Genomic DNA, 20,669 nt, shown 5'->3' with positions numbered 1-20,669 from the left:
GATAATAATAACAACTCAGTTATTGGCCGATAATAATCTGAACTGGTCCACTTTTGGCCAATAATAATCCGCCGTTAAAAATAGCTTACGGAGTTAAGCTTTTATCCGAATTACAAACTGATGTTTTGTGGATTTTTTTATCCGAACGAAGATACGAGTCGATTTATATAAAACTTACCTCGAAACGATGCTTCAAACGGCTTGATTTATGTTAATTGAAAGTTTAAACACCCGGATTGAAGCACTGTTTTCGTTTTCTGGGGGCAGTATTTCGAGTTAAATTTTACATCAATCAACTCGTATCCTTGTTCTAATCAAAAGCCCTAAAACATCAGTTTGTAATTCAGAAAAAATCTTAACTCCGTTAACCTATATACAATGCAGACTATTATCGGCCAAAAGTGGAACGGTTCGGATTATTATCGGCCAATAACTGAGTTGGAATTATTATCGGTCAAATTGAGAAAATTGGGATTATTTAAATACAATTTGCGTATTTTAATTTATTTAATAATAAAAATAATTATACATGTTAATTATTATAGTACATATAAAATGAAAAGTGTTGACGTGAATAATGAGGTGGATGTTTAGAGTGGTTTATTGTTAGAGGAAAAAGTGAGGGTTTGAAGTGGTAATGGTTTGGAATGATATGACATACTATTGGATGAATTTGGTCCATTGTTATGGGTGCTCTTAGGTAGCTATACCGAATACCGGTTTCATACCGATATTGTTATGTACGAGTGGAAAAATTCTGCTAGTAATTAAGTGTTATGTGTGTGTGATTTTTTTATTCATGTTTAACTAAGTTGAAAAAATAAATTATTTGTATGTATAAATTTTGAGTGAATAAATATGCTTACCACCATACCTTGCATTTAAATTGCGTTATCTTTCTTTCTTTCTTTCTTCACCATCTCAACAACCAGCCAACAGGATTGTTTATCTTTTGAGATTGAGAATGCCAATTCTCTCCCTTGTCTCCCCCGCCAACTTGGCAGCAACAAATCCCCCCGCCAAAACCCTAAAGAATCCCAATTTCGAACCACTCAAGGACCGATTAATCAGTTTATCCAATGCGGGCCGAATTCAAGAAGCACTTTCAGTCCTTGATGTCATGACCCAACGCCACCACCTCACCCCTGACCTCACTACCTTCTCCGTCCTCCTCAAATCCTGCATCCGAACCCGCAATTTTCAACTTGGTAAACTCCTTCACTCAAAACTCAACCGATCTGGATTAAAACTCGACCCAATTGTACTCAATTCCCTCATAAGCTTCTATTCTAAATGCGGGGATTGGACTACAGCAAAAGCTATATTTGATTCCATGGGGGGCTTGAGGGATTTGGTCTCTTGGAGTGCCATGATATCCTGCTTTGCGCATAACGGGATGGAATCACAAGCTTTGCTCACATTTGTTGAGATGCTCATGCATGGAGGACAGTACCCAAATCAGTTTTGTTTCTCCGCCGCCATCCAGGCGTCTTGTAACCGAGATCATGCTTTCATGGGAGAGTCCATTTTCGGGTTTGTGATCAAGACGGGCTACTTTGAGTCTGATGTCTGTGTCGGGTGTGCTCTCATTGATTTGTATGCTAAGGGTTTTCATGACTTGGACTCTGCCTGGAAGGTGTTTGATAAAATGCCTGAGAGAAATTCAGTTACTTGGACTTTGTTGATAACTAGATATGCGCAACTGGGACATCATAGAGATGGGATTGAATTGTTTCCACGTATGCTATCTTGTGGGTTTATGCCCGACCGCTTTACTCTGAGTAGCGTTGTGTCCGCCTGTGCTGAACTGGGATTTATGTCGGTTGGTCAGCAAATGCATTCTTGGGTGATTAAGTCAGGTTTGTGTATGGATGTCTATATTGGGTGCAGTCTTGTGGACATGTATGCAAAGTGTGCAACTACTGAACCTATGGAGGATGCTAGAAAAGTTTTTGATCGGATGCCTAACCATAATGTGATGTCTTGGACTGCGATCATAACAGGATATGTGCAAAGTGGAGGGCTTGATGCAACTGCAATTGAACTCTACTGCAAAATGATCACACAAGGTGAAGTCTTACCAAATCATTTCACTTATTCCAGCCTTTTAAAAGCATGTGGCAGTCTTTCAAATCTTGAAATCGGGAAACAAGTTCATAATCATGCAGTAAAATCTGGTCTCGTGTCTGTGAACTGTGTTGGCAATTCTCTTATTAGCATGTATGCCCGATCTGGTAGCATGGAAGATGCCCAAAAAGCTTTTGAATTTCTTCTCGAGAAGAATCTAATCTCTTACAATGCCATTGTGGATGGGTTTGTCAAAAATACGAGTTCTGATGAAGCCCTTAAGATGTTTAATAAATTTGAGGAGACTCAAACAGGGGTTGATTCTTTCACGTTTGCCAGCCTTTTAAGCGCAGCAGCCAGTCTCGGTGCTGTTGGAAAGGGTGAGGAAATGCACGCCCAGTTGGTGAAGTCAGGTGTTGATTCAAACCAAAGGGTATGTAATGCTTTGATATCAATGTATTCTCGGTGTGGTGACATAGAAGCAGCTGCTCGAGTTTTTAACAAAATGGATGAACGGAATGTAATATCATGGACGTCAATTATAACGGGGTTTGCAAAACACGGTCTAGCAAAAAGTGCTTTGAAAGTGTTCGATAAAATGCTTGAAGCAGGTGTGAAGCCAAATGAAGTCACTTATATTGCTGTTTTATCAGCTTGTAGTCATGCTGGGATGGTTAATGAGGGTTTAAAACACTTTAGCTCAATGTATAGTGACCACAAGATAACCCCAAAGATGGAACATTATGCATGTGTGGTGGACTTATTAGGAAGGTCGGGCTCTCTTGAAAAAGCGGTTGACTTTATTGACTCCATGCCTTTGAAGGCTGATGCTTTGGTATGGCGAACATTACTAGGAGCCTGCCAAGTCCATGGTAATATAGAATTGGGAAAGTTATCTGCAAAAAGGATCACTGAGCTGGATCCAAATGATCCATCTGCTTATATACTGTTATCCAACCTCTATGCTTCAAAGGGTCAATGGGAAAAAGTGGTCAAAATCCGAAAGACCATGAAAGAAAGGAACTTGATCAAGGAAGCAGGCTGCAGTTGGATAGAAGCCGAAAACCAAGCTCACAAGTTCTATGTAGGGGATACATGTCACCCCCGTGCACATGATATATACAAGGAGTTAGATCAGTTGGTAATTGACATAAAGAAACTAGGTTACGTTCCTGATACAGATTTTGTTCTTCATGAACTTGATGAGAAAGAAAAAGAGCGATACCTTGTTCAACATAGTGAGAAGATTGCTGTGGCGTTTGGGCTAATAAGTGTGTCGAAAACGAAACCGATAAGGGTGTTTAAGAATCTTAGGGTTTGTGGAGATTGTCATACTGCAATGAAGTATATATCAGTGGCAAGGGGGAGAGAAATTGTGGTTAGAGATTCAAATAGATTTCACCATTTTAAGAATGGCTCATGTTCTTGCAACGATTATTGGTGATGATTTCCAGGCGAATTTAGCTTTTAAAAGATGCAACTTGAAGATGCCAAGTGTTTCATCCATGGCTGCCTCTTCTAGTTGCTGGTGTAAGTTGGTGAACATATGGATGTATGTAAATTTCACTCTATGTATCTATTAACAATAGAGGGAAAGATTATCATTATTCAAACATGTTAGTTTAACAATAAGCAATATACAGAAAACTGTTACCATTAAGTTTTCAGGTTCGGGGATAGCCAAAATTTGGATTTAATGAATGTAGCTAAAACACAAACAATATAAGAGAAAATGTTATTAAATTTTTTTAATGATTTTGACTGTTAAAGTTAGCCATGGAGAAGGGGTAACAGTTAACATTTGATTAGTTAGCTTGTTAGGTAATATGTTTATTGTTTGATTATTTTAGAAGGTAATGACAGCAGGTTCTTACATGCCCGGTGAGGTTAGTTTTAATAACTAAGCAACTTGTGTTTTCATTTTGATTAGCTTTCCATATTGTTAAACTGGTGAACGTAGTCTATTTATATGGAATTAAGCGGGTGGCTGAGTCTGGTAGTGTGTTATGAGGTTCAGTTCTTAGACTGGGCGTTGTGCTTTTACATGGAAGGGGGCGTTAAAGCGCCATGTCACTACCACATAGGCATAGGGGCTTTAACTAATTCACCATTTAACTATCATGTAGTGGTTTAATTAATATTTAAATAAAAGAAAAAAAAAATACAAATGTGTGTGTTTGAATGTGATTGGCGGAGAGAAGTCGACCCGCACACCCTTTCATGTGCAGCTCGTTAAGGGCTAACGAGTTTGGGGCTAATGCCCTCTTGTGGCTGTGGCAGTATGGTTTGGCAGGTGCTAAAACTAATGTTATGCGTTCATTGCTGGTAAAAGTTGTCCACTTGCTTTTCAGTTTCAAATAGTATTTATTATTTTCTCAATAATCGCGACTTCTGCAAACGGATGCATCCTTTACTGGTTCAGATGTTATGCGTGAAAGGAAGTGATCTAAAAAATTCAGCAATCTTTAAAAAGAGGTCTACAATGTCGTAAAATGGTTAAAGAGGATTTGATAGAAAAATCGTGTCTAGAGAGTTGCATGGCGTAATATATACCCCTAACATTCGTAATTGTAGATGAACTTGTAGTCTTGAAACTACAACTTTGAACCATCGATTTAGGCTTGAAACTTTGGAAAAGTGCAAAAAAATATGATAGCTATAGTAATTACTAGTATTGAATGGTCCAAAATCCAGATGAAGTTTATGTACAAACACTAGAATCAAGAGAGGCGGTTGGATAATACAAGAGGTTTCACTTCTGCTTTCACCTTTGTGGAGCTGCTGCTTTTCAATATGGTATCTAAAGTGGCAATTGCTTCCAGAATATGTTTTCCTTTGTTCAACATTATGCAACTTGCCCTGCAACAAACACAAAATATGGCTTAGCCCTTCCCTTCAATCATTGCTTCTAAACCAGATGCTATGATTAAAAAAAATAATAATAATAACCTTCTTCCGCACGCCACATCTGTTATCTCAGCTCTAGTAGGCACACCAGTCTTCACTAACGACTCCAGTACTTGTGTTGCCCAAATAACAGGGACGTGCGCTGCACTGCATATCGACAGAATTTGTTCTTGAATGTCTGCCATTTGCTCCCACCCACACTCAACTGCAAGATCGCCTCTAGCAATCATAATCCCCAAAGGATTTGGTAGCTTCATTGCCTCTAAAATCATGACAGCCAAGTTTTTAAGCCCGTCTTTTGTTTCAATCTTCAAAACAATTCCCAAGTGCTCAAGCTTCCTCTTCTTAAGCTCTTGCTCAAGCACAACAATGTCATTCACATTTCGGACGAATGAAATTCCAACAATGTCTGCATGACTGCCTACAAACTCCAGATCAACAATATCTTTTGAAGTTAAACCCTCGTACTGGATTTTGCTCTCCGGGATGTTAATAGATTTCTCTGGACCAAGTTTAGTACCACGCGGACCAGCACGAGTGATGGAAACAACTATTTCTGATATACTAGTCCCTTTGATAACTCCCCATATTTTTCCATCATCAAAAGCAATAGGCTCTCCTGGTTTGACTGAGTCAAACAGATACCCAGATGAACAAGTCACTCTAGGAGTGCCAGCCTTTGAAGAAGTCAGTTCTTCGTTTGAGCTATCTCGTGTTATCACTAGCAAATCTCCGACTCTTAGCCTAACAAATGTCTCTGTAGGAGGAACATCCACCACACATCCAAATGAAGCCCTTTTTTTGTTCGCTTTGATATATAATTCCATTCCGTTTTCAACATAGCAAGTCTTTGTACAATCCGCCATGAACCCAACACCATTGAAAACAGGGAATTTCTTTGAAATCTTAAGCGACCTTTTTTTTCCTCTCGCGTCACTGAACTTAATGGTATCACCAATTTCGAGCTTTGTGAGAAAATCTTGGGCGTCCACGTATAGGACCGCATCAGGAGATACATGAGACGGTGGTGGGCCTGCTCCTTTTGGGGCAATCCAAACATGGGCCGGGTTGATCATGTTTCCATGCGCATTCTTCTTTGGAGATATTTTCAGGACACATGGACCAGGTTTCATCTTACCAGTTCGCAGCTTTGGTCCAGCCAAATCCATGAGAATCCGGCATGGCTTCTCCAGCATCTGAGAGTTCATCTTCACTCTTCTGATGATCTCACTCCAAACACTTGGATCACCATGAGCACAGTTGATACGAATGATCGTGGCGCCTGTTTTAAGAACATCATTAATAAATGTTTCATTGGATATGGCTTCTCTACCAACTGTGACCATGATATGAGTTCTTTCATCTTGAAGTGGACCAATGAGAAAGTCCCGATTAGAATTTGCCTTGTCTATCATCATACTTCTTGTGAACTCACTTTTGTCACTGGTTATACCTTTGTCGTTACCATCTAAAGAGGTGGACTTTAGGTTTTCTAACATCTGGATTCCTGCAGAAAGGCTTGCAATTACATATGGATTGATTGTCTCCAAGTTCAAAAGTCCCACTGAAGATAGGTCATCTTTTATCTGGTCAACATCAAGGCTTCTGAGAGCCAAATAGTGTATCAGGTTTGCAGCACTCATGGCATGCCGTCTGTAGATACAGGAACTAGTTAATCAGCAAGAATATTTACCACATGTGTGTTTATGCATGTCAAAGTTTAGAAAACCAATGGTTGCAAGTTAATAGTTACCGTTAAATCTTAATTACTGTATGTATTTTGGATTCCGTGTGACATAATCAAGTATACTAAATAGGATGGAACAGCGTGACAAAGCAAAATAAATAAATGCCTACCTGTGACACTGTTTAAGTCGAGAAGCATTCCACTGTTCCATTGCTAAAGCATGCATGTGAATAGCCTTTAGTTTATCTAGAAGATTTCCATGGTTTTCCAGAATTTTAGCATGTTGTGAGTGATCTTCACTCAGGTATAATGAGGAAGCAACGCTTTCCTTTGTTGTATCATTAGCCTTGTGACTACTTTTTGAGATGGTAAGTGACTGATCATCAGAGTAAGCACCTATGATGCTTTCATGTTCATCCTTTCCATTTCGAATAGCAGATACGATAAACGTCAACGAAAATGCCTGTTTGTGTCTCCTTAAACCCTGGAACATTTTACCCCTTGAAACTAGTATTTTAGCATCAAGTCCACAGGACAAGTGCAGAGGTTTGTCACGTAACAGCAATGCTTCAGTTGGGTTAGTGCCCTGCAAATATTGTCCCAAAAAAAGAGGTGTGTTAATTTCCAGATAAAAAAGATTGGCGAAAACAGAATATATGTGAAGTCTATCTACTTAAGAACGAAAGGAAATTTTTGTTGCCATCTGCATATGATGAAAATCATCAATCACAAAGAAAGATAAGTACAATTCGATGAAACAATAAAACACAATAGACTAACATTTGTGAATGGTAATAGTTTTATACACAATGAGTAGGTTGTAGTTAGAAGAGAAGAAATGTAAGTTAATTGGCAATTTCTAGATCAGGAATTTAAACATAAATTTGAGCATTAAGTTTGAGTGTCTGTCTGCTTACACAATATGAGGCATGGTTGGTTATTGGGCCGAGTGAAGCCGCCCCGAACTTCATCTACAAGATAAGGATTCAGCAAAAGACGAATATCCAACCTGCTCATAACAGTGAATGAGGTTGGTTAGTATACACAGATTCGACCTTCAAATGATTGTACAGAACAGCAGTAGCAATGATATGCAGTAGAGAAAGGAAGGAAGAAGAAATGGTGGTCAGTGTAGGACATGTAAACACCTATAGTTTAAATGTTGAAAAAAAATCACAAGGCGTTCCCAAAGAGTGTTGTTAGTAGTACCATAGGAAATTTAAGAATATATATAGGTTTAGCATATTCATCCTTACACACACCAAAGGGGATACTTAGCATTAAACACCGAAAACCAGAAGGATTCCTGTTTTTTAAAGCACAAAATGTTGAAGGAAGGTAGCAGACATCCATCTCAAGAACAAGTAATTTCCTTTTAATTTATTTACTTTTAATAAATTATTCCATTCCAATCATCTTCCAACAAACTGCGTGATTTTAGGTAGCGTTCGTTTCATGTCATGGAATGGAATGGAATTAGAAAGTTTTTCTTTGTAAAATTGATCTTGGTTGGGGGAGGGAGGAATTTGAAATCCTTCACTCTAATGAAATTTGTGACTATTTCAACATTCCTTAGAAATCCTTCACTCTAATGAAGGAATGGAATGGAATGTTGAAATAGTCACAAATTTCATTGATTAAAGAAATTCATTGGATTTCAAATTCCTCCCTCCCCAAACCAAGATCAATTTTACAAAGAAAAACTTCCTAATTTCATTCCATTCCATTCCATGAAACGAACGCTACCTTAAGGAAAACAGAATAGCATAGCATAATATAAAACATTGAAAGAAAGGAGTCACTTGATATATATAATAGACTCCCTCCAATCCAACATAACATATAGAATGATTTTAATTGTTGTTATGTTGATGTAAATAAATGAGTTAGCCCTAAACAAACGTTTGCTTTATATGTTTTGAAAATTCTGAATGAATTCACACTAGGAAATTGGAATCCAATCTAAACAATAACATCAGAGCCAAAGGGATTCAAGAACAGAACCTGAAATTAATTAATTAAACGAATTCAGAGATTTCACCTATTCTTCTTTTCTTTTTTTGGAGGTTGAAGATGGATGGATGGATGAAGAGGAGTGTGGCCACCACGAGCCACACCCTAATTGCCCTTTCCTTTTTTATTTTATTACAAACACAAATACCCTACAACTTTCTTTTTTTCTTTTACCCACTTCTACATTTTTCTTTTCTTTTCTTTTAATTTAGATGTTCTCTTATAAAATTAATAATTAATATCATTATTATTAGTATTAATTTTTTAGTAAAATGCCAAAATGGTCCCTGAGTTTAGGCAACTTTGCCACTTCAGTTAAAAAATAAAACTGTCCCTAATGTTTCATTTTTGTTGTAATTTTCATTCAATTGGCAAACTGGGTTAAAACTTTCTGTTTTTTTTTTTTTTTTGACAGGTGAACTTCACAAATTATAACCCAGTTTGCCATATGGATGAAAATGACAACAAAAATGAAACCTCAGAGATCGAAATACAAAAAAGTTTCATTTTTGGACTGAATTGGCAAAAGTGACCTAAACTTAGTGACCATTTTGGCATTTTATATACTAGTTGGTTTTCACCTGCGCGATGCACCCAGAAACCAGCATGTGTGAAACGCGTAGTGATAAGGATAACTCACGGATCTTATGGTAAGTTCATTAAAGTTTAAAGATAACAAAGTAAATTAGTAGTGAGTAATTACATACACTCTCTGCAGGTTAAATACGTAAATGAAAATAAGCAAAGCACTGGATTGGTGAAAAAATAAGTACCAAATTTTGTTAGATTTAAAAAGTGAAAAACTATTCGTTAGATTTGAAGTGAAAATTTATTAAAAAAAGTTAAAAGGGAAAATGAAGTGTATGAGGGTAAACACAAAATCTCAAAGTATAAGGGTTTATGAGAAAAATTTAGTGGTTCAATTAAGAGAACCTAACACCATATTATTACCGAAGTTGATTTTGTTGATTTTAAAACCTGGATATAAGGTAGCGTTTGGTAAGAAGGAATGGAAGGTGAAATGGAATGGATCATTCTGATGGAATGAAAAAAACATGTTTGGTTATAATGTGGTAATGGAATGGATCATTCCTAAGTAATGTAACTCCTTCCAAATATAATAATTTCCATTCCTTGGTATGTAGGTGTTTTTTTTCCATTTCTTCAAAGAATAAAAAGAAATATCTTCTTCTGATGAGCAAGACACGACCCGATGCCCCATTCGACCCAGGTGGTTCAGGTCAAGAACTAGGCCAGACAAATCATGAAGTAGAATACTTTGGGTGGAGTGTGATAATAATTCAGAATCGGGTTGATGTTCCTTATGATCCGGGTGGCTTTGGTCCAAAGGCAAACTCGAGGACGAGTTTTTTTTTTGAAGACGGGGAGTATGATGCAGGATCATCCAGCCCAATATCTTGAACCAAACCTGTGAGGGACTTCTTTGGAAAGAATCAAAACTTATTTTTTATTATTTGAATTTTAATGTTTTTATTTAGTTGCCTATTTTGTGGGGATTTGAATTTCCTGATTTATGTTTGTTTATAATAAATTAGGAGCTAGGGTTTATTGTTTACTTAGTTTTTGGTTGATTATTAATATAAAGAACTTTGTTCTTGAACCATTGGTTCAATTTATCGTCTTTGATTAATCAATCGTTCTTGAGCCATTTGATTGCACGCGAAACTGCATCCGAAATTAGGAAGAAGCAAGACTTGAGATCTCTTTTTAATATTTTTCATTCATAAAACTCAAATAAAGTCCTGGCTAATTATATATACAGCCATACACACATACGTACGAAATTCAAAATGGAAACTAACTGCTATGCACTACTACTTCCCACCACTTGCATGCATGAATAAAAACATTCCACTGCTTCATTAAACAAAACAAGCAAAATATAACTAAAATGGAAAATGAATAAAATATTGTTGATGAAACTATTCATGACTCCCAAGGCCTTACTGGAGATGATGTCAGGTGGACCTAGTCACTCTGAACACCAGCTGCTTCAGAAGTCTTACATCTTGAGGTGTCTCATTCAACTCTCCTATAAGTCTTGCATCTTGTTCATGTATCAAATAAGTAACTTGAGAAACCAGAAGTAATAAACTCCAAAAGTAAGCAAGTTCAAGGATGAAGGGTTTACATGATATGGAATCAGTCTTTGCGTGAGCTTTTATAACCATCGTTGTAAAAGCTGGCATCCGTGTAATAATCTTGTTCTTCTTCATCATCATCTTCGTCTTCATCTTTATCATCATCTTCACCATCATCTTCACCACCATCTTCACCACCATCATCTTCGTCACCATCATCATCTTCATCATCATCTTCACCATCATCTTCACCATCATCTTCACCACCATCATCTTCACCACCATCATCATCGCCTGGTGGTTCATTAAGGTTGATCCTCTGCATTGAAGACAGAGGCCGAATGCTGAGCTAATCATTGGGTATGGGATCTTCATTAAGATCCAACCACCTAGCCATTTGCTAGTAATTAGGGGTGGCAAGGTAACGTGTGATATTAATCTAAACAGTGCTGGATAAATATATGTATAGGGAAGCGATATGGCGCTATTCTTCTTCTTCTTCTCATCCTCCTCCTCCTCCTCCTCCTCCTTCTTCTTTTTCTTCTTCTCCTTCTTCTTCTTCTCCTTCTTCTTCTCCTTCTTCTCCTGCTTCTTCTTCTTCATCTTCTCCTTCTTCTTCTCCTTCTTCTTCTGCTTCTCCTTCTTCTTCTTCTCCTTCTTCTTCTTCTTCTTCTTCTTCTGAGCAAGACACGACCCGATGCCCTATTCAACCCAGGTGGTTCAAGTCAAGAACTAGGCCAGACAAATCATGAAGTAGAATTCTTTGGGTGGAGTGTGATAATAATTCAGAATCGGGTTGATGTTCCTTATAATCTGGGTGGCTTTGGCCCAAAAGGCAAACTCGGGGACGAGTTTTTTTTGAAGACGGGGAGTATGATACAGGATCATCCGGCCCAATATCTTGAACCAAACCCGTGGGGGACTTCTTTGGAAAGAATCAAAACTTATTATTTATTATTTGAATTTTAATGTTTTTATTTAGTTGCCTATTTTGTGGGGATTTGAATTTCCTGATTTATGTTTGTTTATTATAAATTAGGAGCTAGGGTTTATTGTTTACTTAGTTTTTGGTTGATTATTAATATAAAGAACTTTGTTCTTGAACCATTGGTTCAATTTATCGTCTTTGATTAATCAATCGTTCTTGAGCCATTTAATTGCACGCGAAACTGCATCAGAAATTAGGAAGAAGCAAAACTTGAGATCTCTTTTTAATATTTTTCATTCATAGAACTCAAATAAAGTCCTGGCTAATTATATATACAGCCTTACACACATACGTACGAAATTCAAAATGGAAACTAACTGCTATCCACTACTACTTCTCACTACTTGCATGCATGAATAAAAACATTCCACTGCTTCATTAAACAAAACAAGCAAAATATAACTAAAAAGGAAAATAAATAAAATATTGTTGATGAAACTGTTCATGATTCCCAAGGCCTTACTGGAGATGATGTCAGGTGGGGTGGACCTAGTCACTCTGAACACCAGTTGCTTCAGAAGTCTTACATCTTGAGGTGTCTCATTCAACTCTCCTTTAAGTCTTGCATCTTGTTCATGTATCAAATAAGTAACTTGAGAAACCAGAAGTAATAAACTCCAAAAGTAAGCAAGTTCAAGGATGAAGGATTTACATGATATGGAATGAGTCTTTACTTGAGCTTTTATAACCATCGTTGTAAAAGCTGTCATCCGTGTAATAATCTTGTTCTTCTTCATCATCATCTTCGTCTTCATCTTCATCATCATCTTCACCATCATCTTCACCACCATCATCTTCATCATCATCTTCGTCTTCATCTTCATCATCATCTTCACCATCATCTTCACCACCATCATCTTCACCACCATCAACATCATCGCCTGGTGGTTCATTAAGGTTAATCCTCTGCATTGAAGACGGAGGCAGAATGCTCAGCCAATCTTTGGGTATGGGATCTTCATTAAGATCCAACCACCTAGCCATTTGCTAGTAATTAGGGGTGGCGAGGTACCGGGTGATATTAATCTAAATAGTGCTAGATAAATATATGTATAGGGAAGCGATATGGCTGCTATTCTCCTTCTTCTCCTCCTCCTGCTCCTCCTCCTCCTTCTTCTTCTTCTTCTCCTTCTTCTTCTCTTTCTTCTTCTGCTTCTTCTTTTGCTTCTCCTTCTTCTTCTCCTTCTTCTGAGCAAGACACGACCCGAATTTTCGGATATCCGAAATTTTGGATATTTCGGATACGGATTTTCGGATATTTCAGATTCGGTTTCGGATCCAGATTTTTTTTGAACACCCCTAAGGTGGACCTAGTCACTCTGAACACCAGCTACTTCAGAAGTCTTACATCTTGAGGTGTCTCATTCAAATCTCCTTTAAGTCTTGCATCTTGTTCATGTATCAAATAAGTAACTTGAGAAACCAGAAGTAATAAACTCCAAAAGTAAGCAAGTTCAAGGATGAAGGGTTTACATGATATGGAATCAGTCTTTGCTTGAGCTTTTATAACCATCGTTGTAAAAGTTGTCATACGTGTAATAATCTTGTTCTTCTTCATCATCATCGTCGTCTTCATCTTCATCATCATCTTCACCACCATCATCTTCACCACCATCATCTTCGTCATCATCTTCACCATCATCTTCACCATCATCTTCACCACCATCATCTTCACCATCATCTTCACCACCATCATCATCGCCTGGTGGTTTATTAAGGTTAATCCTCTACATTGAAGACGGAGGCCGAATGCTGAGCCAATCGTTGGGTATGGGATCTTCATTAAGATCCAACCACCTAGCCATTTGCTAGTAATTAGGGGTGGCGAGGTACCGGGTGATATTAATCTAAACAGTGCTGGATAAATATACGTATAGGGAAGCGATATGGCTGCTATTCTTCTTCTTCTTCTTCTTCTCCTCCTCCTCCTCCTACTCCTTCTCCTTCTTCTTCTCCTTCTTCTTCTCCTTCTTCTCCTGCTTTTTCTTCTTCTCCTTCTTCTTCTCCTTCTTCTTCTCCTTCTCCTTCTTCTTCTTCTGAGCAATACACGACCCGAATTTTCGGATATCCGAAATTTTGGATATTTCGGATACGGATTTTCGGATATTTCGGATTCGGATTTTCGGATATTTCGGATTCGGATTCGGATCCGGATTTTTTTGAACACCCCTAAGGTGGACCTAGTCACTCTGAACACCAGCTGCTTCAGAAGTCTTATATCTTGAGGTGTCTCATTCAACTCTCCTTTAAGTCTTGCATCTTGGTCATGTATCAAATAAGTAACTTAAGAAACCAGAAGTAATAAACTCCAAAAGTAAGCAAGTTCAAGGATGAAGGGTTTACACGATATGGAATGAGTCTTTGCTTGAGCTTTTATAACCATCGTTGTAAAAGCTGTCATCCGTGTAATAATCTTGTTCTTCTTCATCATCATCTTCGTCTTCATCTTCATCATCATCTTCGTCTTCATCTTCATCATCATCTTCACCATCATCTTCACCATCATCTTCACTATCATCTTCGTCTTCATCTTCATCATCATCTTCACTATCATCTTCACCACCATCATCTTCACCATCATCTTCACCACCATCATCATCGCCTGGTGGTTTATTAAGGTTAATCCTCTGCATTGAAGACGGAGGCCGAATGCTGAGCCAATCGTTGGGTATGGGATCTTCATTAAGACCCAACCACCTAGCCATTTCCTAGTAATTAGGAGTGGCGAGGTACCGGGTGATATTAATGTAAACAGTGCTGGATAAATATATGTATAGGGAAGCGATATGGCTGCTATTCTACTTCTTCTTCTTCTCCTCCTCCTCTTCCTCCTCCTCCTCCTTCTTCTTCTTCTTCTTCTTCTTCCTCTCCTTCTTCTCCTGCTTCTTCTTCTTCTTCTTCTCCTTCTTCTTCTTCTTCTTCTTCTTCTTCTTCTTCTTCTTCTGCTTCTCCTTCTTCTTCTCCTTCTTCTCCTTCTTCTTCTTCTTCTGAGCAAGACACGACCCGAATTTTCGGATATTCGAAATTTTAGATATTTCGGATACGGAGTTTCGGATATTTCGGATTCGGTTTCGGGTCCGTATTTTTTTGAACACCCCTAAGGTGGACCTAGTCACTCTGAACACCAGCTGCTTCAGAAGTCTTACATCTTGAGGTGTCTCATTCAACTTGTTTTATACGATCAACGTGTTCAATACGATCAACTTGTTTTATACGATCAACTTGTTTTATACGATCAACTTGTTTTATACGATCAACGTGTTCAATACGATCAACATGTTTTATACGATCAACTTGTTTTATACGATCAACGTGTTCAATACGATCAACTTGTTTTATACGATCAACTTGTTTTATACGATCAACTTGCATAGCATATGAGATTAACAAACAGCAAAATGTTTCGTGTTTAAATGTGGATAGAGTGTGAATATAACATGTTTCAAGTGTTGTGTAATTTGAATATGGAATACATGTTGCACCCAAAGTGTTTAAAACGAAAATGGGATCGAGTATACTCACATTGGTTGCGTTGCGATTTGTTGTAAAAACCCACGAGTAAAGATGGAGAATATCCAAGAGAACGAGCAAAGCGATTATCCTAGATATTGAACTACCACATACGATCATGTTAAATAACACACCTAATATTTAAAGTTTATAATTTAATTATTTAGTTATTATAATTTCCTATCTTTTACATATTTGTGTTATAAAAGAAAAATAACAAATTATTAATTATTTATAGATCATCAAGTTTTAAGTTATAAAAGGGAAAGAATTAAAAATTAAAACTGTTAATTAATAAGCGAATTAAAGGCTTTAATAAAAAATATGAATTTACATAAAGAGTTACCCAAAAATTAATATGCAGCGAGTTTGTCGGAGCGGGTTACGAACCCGTGGCGTCCGGTTGGTTACGAACCTGTGATGATTTTTGTGTAGCTTTAGTTGATTTTATTTTATTAGAATACAAACAGCATTGTCATCTTCATTCATTTTCATAGAAAAGTAGACTGTTTATGTCTATACACATAGATTTAATTGAGTGAACATTGCATAGAGCCAGAAATGAAAACGTATCAACCGGGGTTAACGAAAACAAAGAAAAGACAAGAAATTATACCGAACGGAGGATGACGTGATACCGTCGCGACAGAGGTGGTCCTCATCGTGACTTCGGTTGGCTCCGATCTCCGGCGAATGTACGAGTTCGGCACACGTCTTCGTCTCTCAACAGTGATGACTTAAACTCCGGCGATTTTCGGGTTCTTCCGGCGACCTCTGGTGTTACAGGTTCTTCTCCGGCGAGGACTCCGGCCTCCAACGAGTGTGTGAGTGATACAAAAATAATAGAGTTTAAGAGGGTGTTGCGGTGTTGTCGAAACAGATTGAGATTGGGGAGGTGTCGAGATGGCTATGAGGGTGTCGCTTATATAGTATTTGTGAGAGCGTATCGAGTCGGAATCGCCACCATGTTCTTGATTGCTAATCAAAATGGAAACATGGAATGATTGAGCTATAACTTTGGAAACGCGGTTTCGATCATAATCCCGTGAAATCAGCGATCAAGCAGAAAAGGAAAGTTTGTTAGCTGGTTCTTCGCTGTCAACAGTGGCGGCAAAGGTAAAAGAAGTTCAAACGTATCGAATTTACATATATCAAACTTTCCTTAATTAATTTGATTTCAAGATGTAGCAGAGTGGTTAAAGCGTGCATTTGTGAGTGTAGGGACCCGAGTTCGATTCTGGGCAAGGCCCGTTTTTGTTCCTTTTTATTTTTATTTTGAGGTTTTACAATTTACACCCTTAACTATAAAGACTTATTTAACTTAGAACCTTGTTAAAAAAATCATTTCTAATATCAAATAAAATAACTTGGTTAGTATATATATAAATCTTTAAATTAATTAAAGAAATAAATAACTTTTTAATGGTAAAATTATTTAGTTTAATTATTTAAACAAATAAATAATTAACCATATTTATAGCCGAAATAAATTAGGATAAAAATCTTGTAACGATTATTCAATTCGCGAAAAATGTCCGTTGGTTCAAAGGTTAGGATCCAAAATTTAAAACGGGTCGGATTTTGGATATCCGATTTTGGCGGATGTTACAGTCTCCCCTACTTTAGGAGATTTCGTCCTCGAAATCTAAGAAAAAGGACTTTAGAAAAGATGAATTTTTTTTTTAAACGAGAATAGATGAGACCTTGATCATAATGTTTGTTTAGGAGAAACTTGTTTTCATGAATGTGTCACATAACATATAAACGGTTCAACTAGTTTCAAATAGCATAATTATGAATTTCACGTAGTGTAACATAGATAATGAAAGCATCGTAAATTTAGTTCGTTCATGAGAGCTTATTATTATTTGTTTTAGATTGCGAAGATAGTGCAATTCGTGTCTCCAAACTTGAAATGAAAGTGACGTTCAAATATAAAATTTCATTGAGAACGAATAAATGTTGGTAACTACCTCTGAGGTAAGGAAATCACCCCTAGCTCATTGGTGAAGTTGAAAATTGAGCGAAGCTAATCGTCAAGGTAAGGAAATCACTCCTATCTTGATGATAAGCTTCCATTTTTGGGAAATATGAGTATTAGCATAAAAATTTAGAACAATCCACATCACATACTTAGTTAACAAGATTAATGTATCACTGGCATGTGAATAAACAGGTCAACCCATCGTGTACCGCAATGTTGACTACCCAACATCGTCGCAACGAAGAGGGTGTAATGTTGTTAAATCAACATGACCACTAGAATACGGGCGGGCGCTACTCCTATAGCACTACGCATAGTGCTATACATGTTAAGGTGTGGGTTAAAGGACAAGTTCATCACATAAGAATAACCCAGTAATCACGAATCAAGTATACTAGCATGCATGTATTAGATTGAAATGATATATCGTACAAATGTAAAACACATGAAAATTGAGATAGCATAAAAAGATTTAACATAAAAATTGGATTGTCACGGAACGTAACATAAGACTATTCCAAAGTAAATCGAAGCCCTTTTCGAATTAAGGAAACGTGCTTTGGCCTAATAGACAAATACTCTCATCGAGGAGCGACTAACGATATTTGTCCTTCCAGTTACTACACGTCCTTAATCGATTGGGAAATCGAAACTTTGGCGAGAGCGAAAATCGAGGAGTGGGACTAGTTAACAAGGTGCGAGTATCACCTCTAACTTGACAACATCGTACCCTAATGTGGTTGGTACTTATCATAAGATAGGGGTCCACTAGAATATGAAATGGAAAACTCCCATCAAGGTTTGGATATCACTCCTAACTTGAGGGTAGATTTCGTGCAAAAATCAAAGTATAGCTGAGTGAAAGTCATCACCAAGTGTGGGAATCACCCCTATCTTGATGAATCGTTTCGATTGTGTTACATGAGTGTCTTCAAAGCCTCCAAGTGTGTATTGTGTTAGCCTTAGGAAAGGCATGTATATTAAGATTCCAAGAAAGTAGAGGGAAGCAAAGAAGATAGAAAGGAAGTTGTTTTAAGCAACACATAGTGAATAAGGTCTTAAACTATAGACTAGGCAAGCATTCCTAATTCCTTATAGTTATGGCTCTGATACCAATCTGGTATCAGAGTACTCCTACTATAGGCTAGGCAAAAGTAAGGCAATCCTACCTAATTCCCTATAGTTATGGCTCTGATACCAATCTGTCACACCCCAACCGATGGCGGAAACATCGGGATGAGACGAACAAATTGCTCAAAACAACATAACACTATTTGTGACAATATTGATTAAACTGAATTTCATAAATGCTAAAAATGTCATACATTGTTCAAATAAACAAAACAAGATTCCAACATAGTTTATTTCTAGGTGTGTTTCTAATCCACCCTAACTTGATTCTTGAATTCTTCATCTATCAACCTGCAACATGTATTACAATAACATCAACAAAATATGTTAGCGAGTATACAAGTTTAATACATAGCATAAAGTAGAATAAAAGATTAAATACTCATATCCAACACGAATAACATGATCCACTTTGCCTTTCCCAATAGACTAGCGGGAGGTTAACACGTCCAACTTGTTCAATACGATCAACTTGTTTTATACGATCAACTTGTTTTATACGATCAACTTGTTTTATACGATCAACTTGTTTTATACGATCAACGTGTTCAATACGATCAACTTGTTTTATACGATCAACGTGTTCAATACGATCAACTTGTTTTATACGATCAACTTGTTTTATACGATCAACTTGTTTTATACGATCAACTTGTTTTATACGATCAACTTGTTTTATACGATCAACGTGTTCAATACGATCAACTTGTTTTATACGATCAACGTGTTCAATACGATCAACTTGTTTTATACGATCAACTTGTTTTATACGATCAACTTGTTTTATACGATCAACGTGTTCAATACGATCAACTTGTTTTATACGATCAACTTGTTTTATACGATCAACGTGTTCAATACGATCAACTTGTTTTATACGATCAACTTGTTTTATACGATCAACTTGTTTTATACGATCAACTTGCATAGCATATGAGATTAACAAACAGCAAAATGTTTCGTGTTTAAATGTGGATAGAGTGTGAATATAACAAGTTTCAAGTGTTGTGTAATTTGAATATGGAATACATGTTGCACCCAAAGTGTTTAAAACGAAAATGGGATCGAGTATACTCACATTGGTTGCGTTGCGATTTGTTGTAAAAACGCACGCGTAAAGATGGAGAATATCCAAGAGAACGACCAAAGCGATTATCCTAGATATTGAAATACCACATACGATCATTTTAAATAACACACCTAATATTTAAAGTTTATAATTTAATTATTTAGTTATTATAATTTCCTATCTTTTACATATTTGTGTTATAAAAGAAAAATGTCACGGCCCCCGACCCGGTTTGACCCGTTTCAGGAGCCGCGGGACAGGAATCCCGTGGTATTTAATTTAGGCGACAGCGGAAGTCTTTTTAAAACAGGATCTTTCAATAATTTAAACTGCTCGTTTTATAACATAGGGATAAATTCCCTTTAATTTACAATAATGTGATTTCTCAGGGAAATCTTTATTTTCAAAACATGTTCATTTATTTATTTACATTGAGCCACTTTTCAAAGCTGGGAGTGCTCCACGGCACTTTTCTTTGCTCATACCAGATCACCTGAAACATGTTTGAAAAAGGTTTTGTCAGCGGGGAAATACTGAGTGAATCATTCATTTTGCTGAAAACGACACATTTGTTATAATCTACAGTATTAAGGGGAATTACAATGTTTCTGATATCAAACCAACTACCCACAGTATTTGTCACTCGACCATCCATTGGCTAGCCCATTTGTCCAATGGTGTCTGTGACTGTGGTCAGATCACCCCTTGGCCACCCGTTTGTCCAAGTGTGACGGGAAATAAGTAATGTATACAAAACCCCACATACCGGCTGTAATTTGGTGATTACATAGACTTAATCCCTGTAATTATAACTTTGAAATAACTTGGAGTTTTGTAAAACAGTTGATAAAAAGAGAATGACTCACATTGCAGATTTACGAGCAGAGTATAAGCTTTACTGATTAGCCTTCTAACCTAATTTTAATAACAATGCACACACACAAACAGGATTAGTAACTAATTCAGCAGTTACGTCAATTCACGAGATTAAACCTTCACAACTATTATCAAGTGCGATACTTAACAATTCAATGGATTCACAACGAATGACAGAGCATAGTCCGAATTCGAACAGCACTCAAACATTCAAGTCGAAATCACAATGAATAACAAAGTATAAGCTCAATTTGAGCAGCACTCGGACAATCGTTGGATAGTTATAATCGATCGGACGTTGAATCGTAATAGCGATCGAGTTATTACCCTGATTG

The 20,669-nt window shown here is 37.1% G+C and overlaps 2 protein-coding genes across 3 annotated transcripts; one reads left to right on the top strand and one right to left on the bottom strand.

Moving 5' to 3' along the window:
• The first annotated feature begins 906 nt into the window (after nucleotides 1-906).
• Nucleotides 907-3,727, top strand: LOC110905170 (pentatricopeptide repeat-containing protein At3g49170, chloroplastic). The gene has a single exon (XM_022151061.2). The coding sequence runs from the start codon at nucleotides 965-967 to the stop codon at nucleotides 3,509-3,511; it is 2,547 nt and encodes an 848-aa protein (XP_022006753.1). The 5' UTR covers nucleotides 907-964; the 3' UTR covers nucleotides 3,512-3,727.
• A 954-nt stretch (nucleotides 3,728-4,681) lies between these two features.
• LOC110905169 (plastidial pyruvate kinase 4, chloroplastic) lies at nucleotides 4,682-8,824 on the bottom strand. Of its 2 annotated transcripts, none has more exons than XM_022151059.2 (5): nucleotides 8,703-8,824; nucleotides 7,579-7,670; nucleotides 6,832-7,247; nucleotides 5,017-6,627; nucleotides 4,682-4,926 (listed from the first exon to the last, which is right to left on the bottom strand). In XM_022151059.2, exons 2-5 carry the CDS (start codon nucleotides 7,630-7,632, stop codon nucleotides 4,788-4,790), a joined length of 2,220 nt encoding a protein of 739 aa, XP_022006751.1. In that variant the 5' UTR covers nucleotides 7,633-7,670; nucleotides 8,703-8,824; the 3' UTR covers nucleotides 4,682-4,787. The 2 variants fall into 2 exon arrangements, with proteins under 2 accessions (XP_022006751.1, XP_022006752.1); XM_022151060.2 differs by having other exon boundaries at nucleotides 8,666-8,789.
• Between the last annotated feature and the right edge of the window lie 11,845 nt (nucleotides 8,825-20,669).

The sequence above is a fragment of the Helianthus annuus genome, chromosome 14 (genome assembly GCF_002127325.2).
Source record: "Helianthus annuus cultivar XRQ/B chromosome 14, HanXRQr2.0-SUNRISE, whole genome shotgun sequence".
NCBI lineage: Eukaryota > Viridiplantae > Streptophyta > Magnoliopsida > Asterales > Asteraceae > Helianthus > Helianthus annuus.
This window is presented reverse-complemented; position numbering and strand designations above follow the sequence as displayed.

Coding starts and splice junctions, on each gene's coding strand:
- LOC110905170 (XM_022151061.2), top strand. CDS start 965: ATGCCAATTCTCTCCCTTGTCTCCCCCGCCAACTTGGCAGCAACAAAT.
- LOC110905169 (XM_022151059.2), bottom strand. CDS start 7,632: ATGAAGTTCGGGGCGGCTTCACTCGGCCCAATAACCAACCATGCCTCA. Junction 7,248..7,578: donor CCAACCATGCCTCATATTGT/GTAAGCAGACAG, acceptor CAATATTTGCAG/GGCACTAACCCAACTGAAGC. Junction 4,927..5,016: donor GATGTGGCGTGCGGAAGAAG/GTTATTATTATT, acceptor TGTTTGTTGCAG/GGCAAGTTGCATAATGTTGA.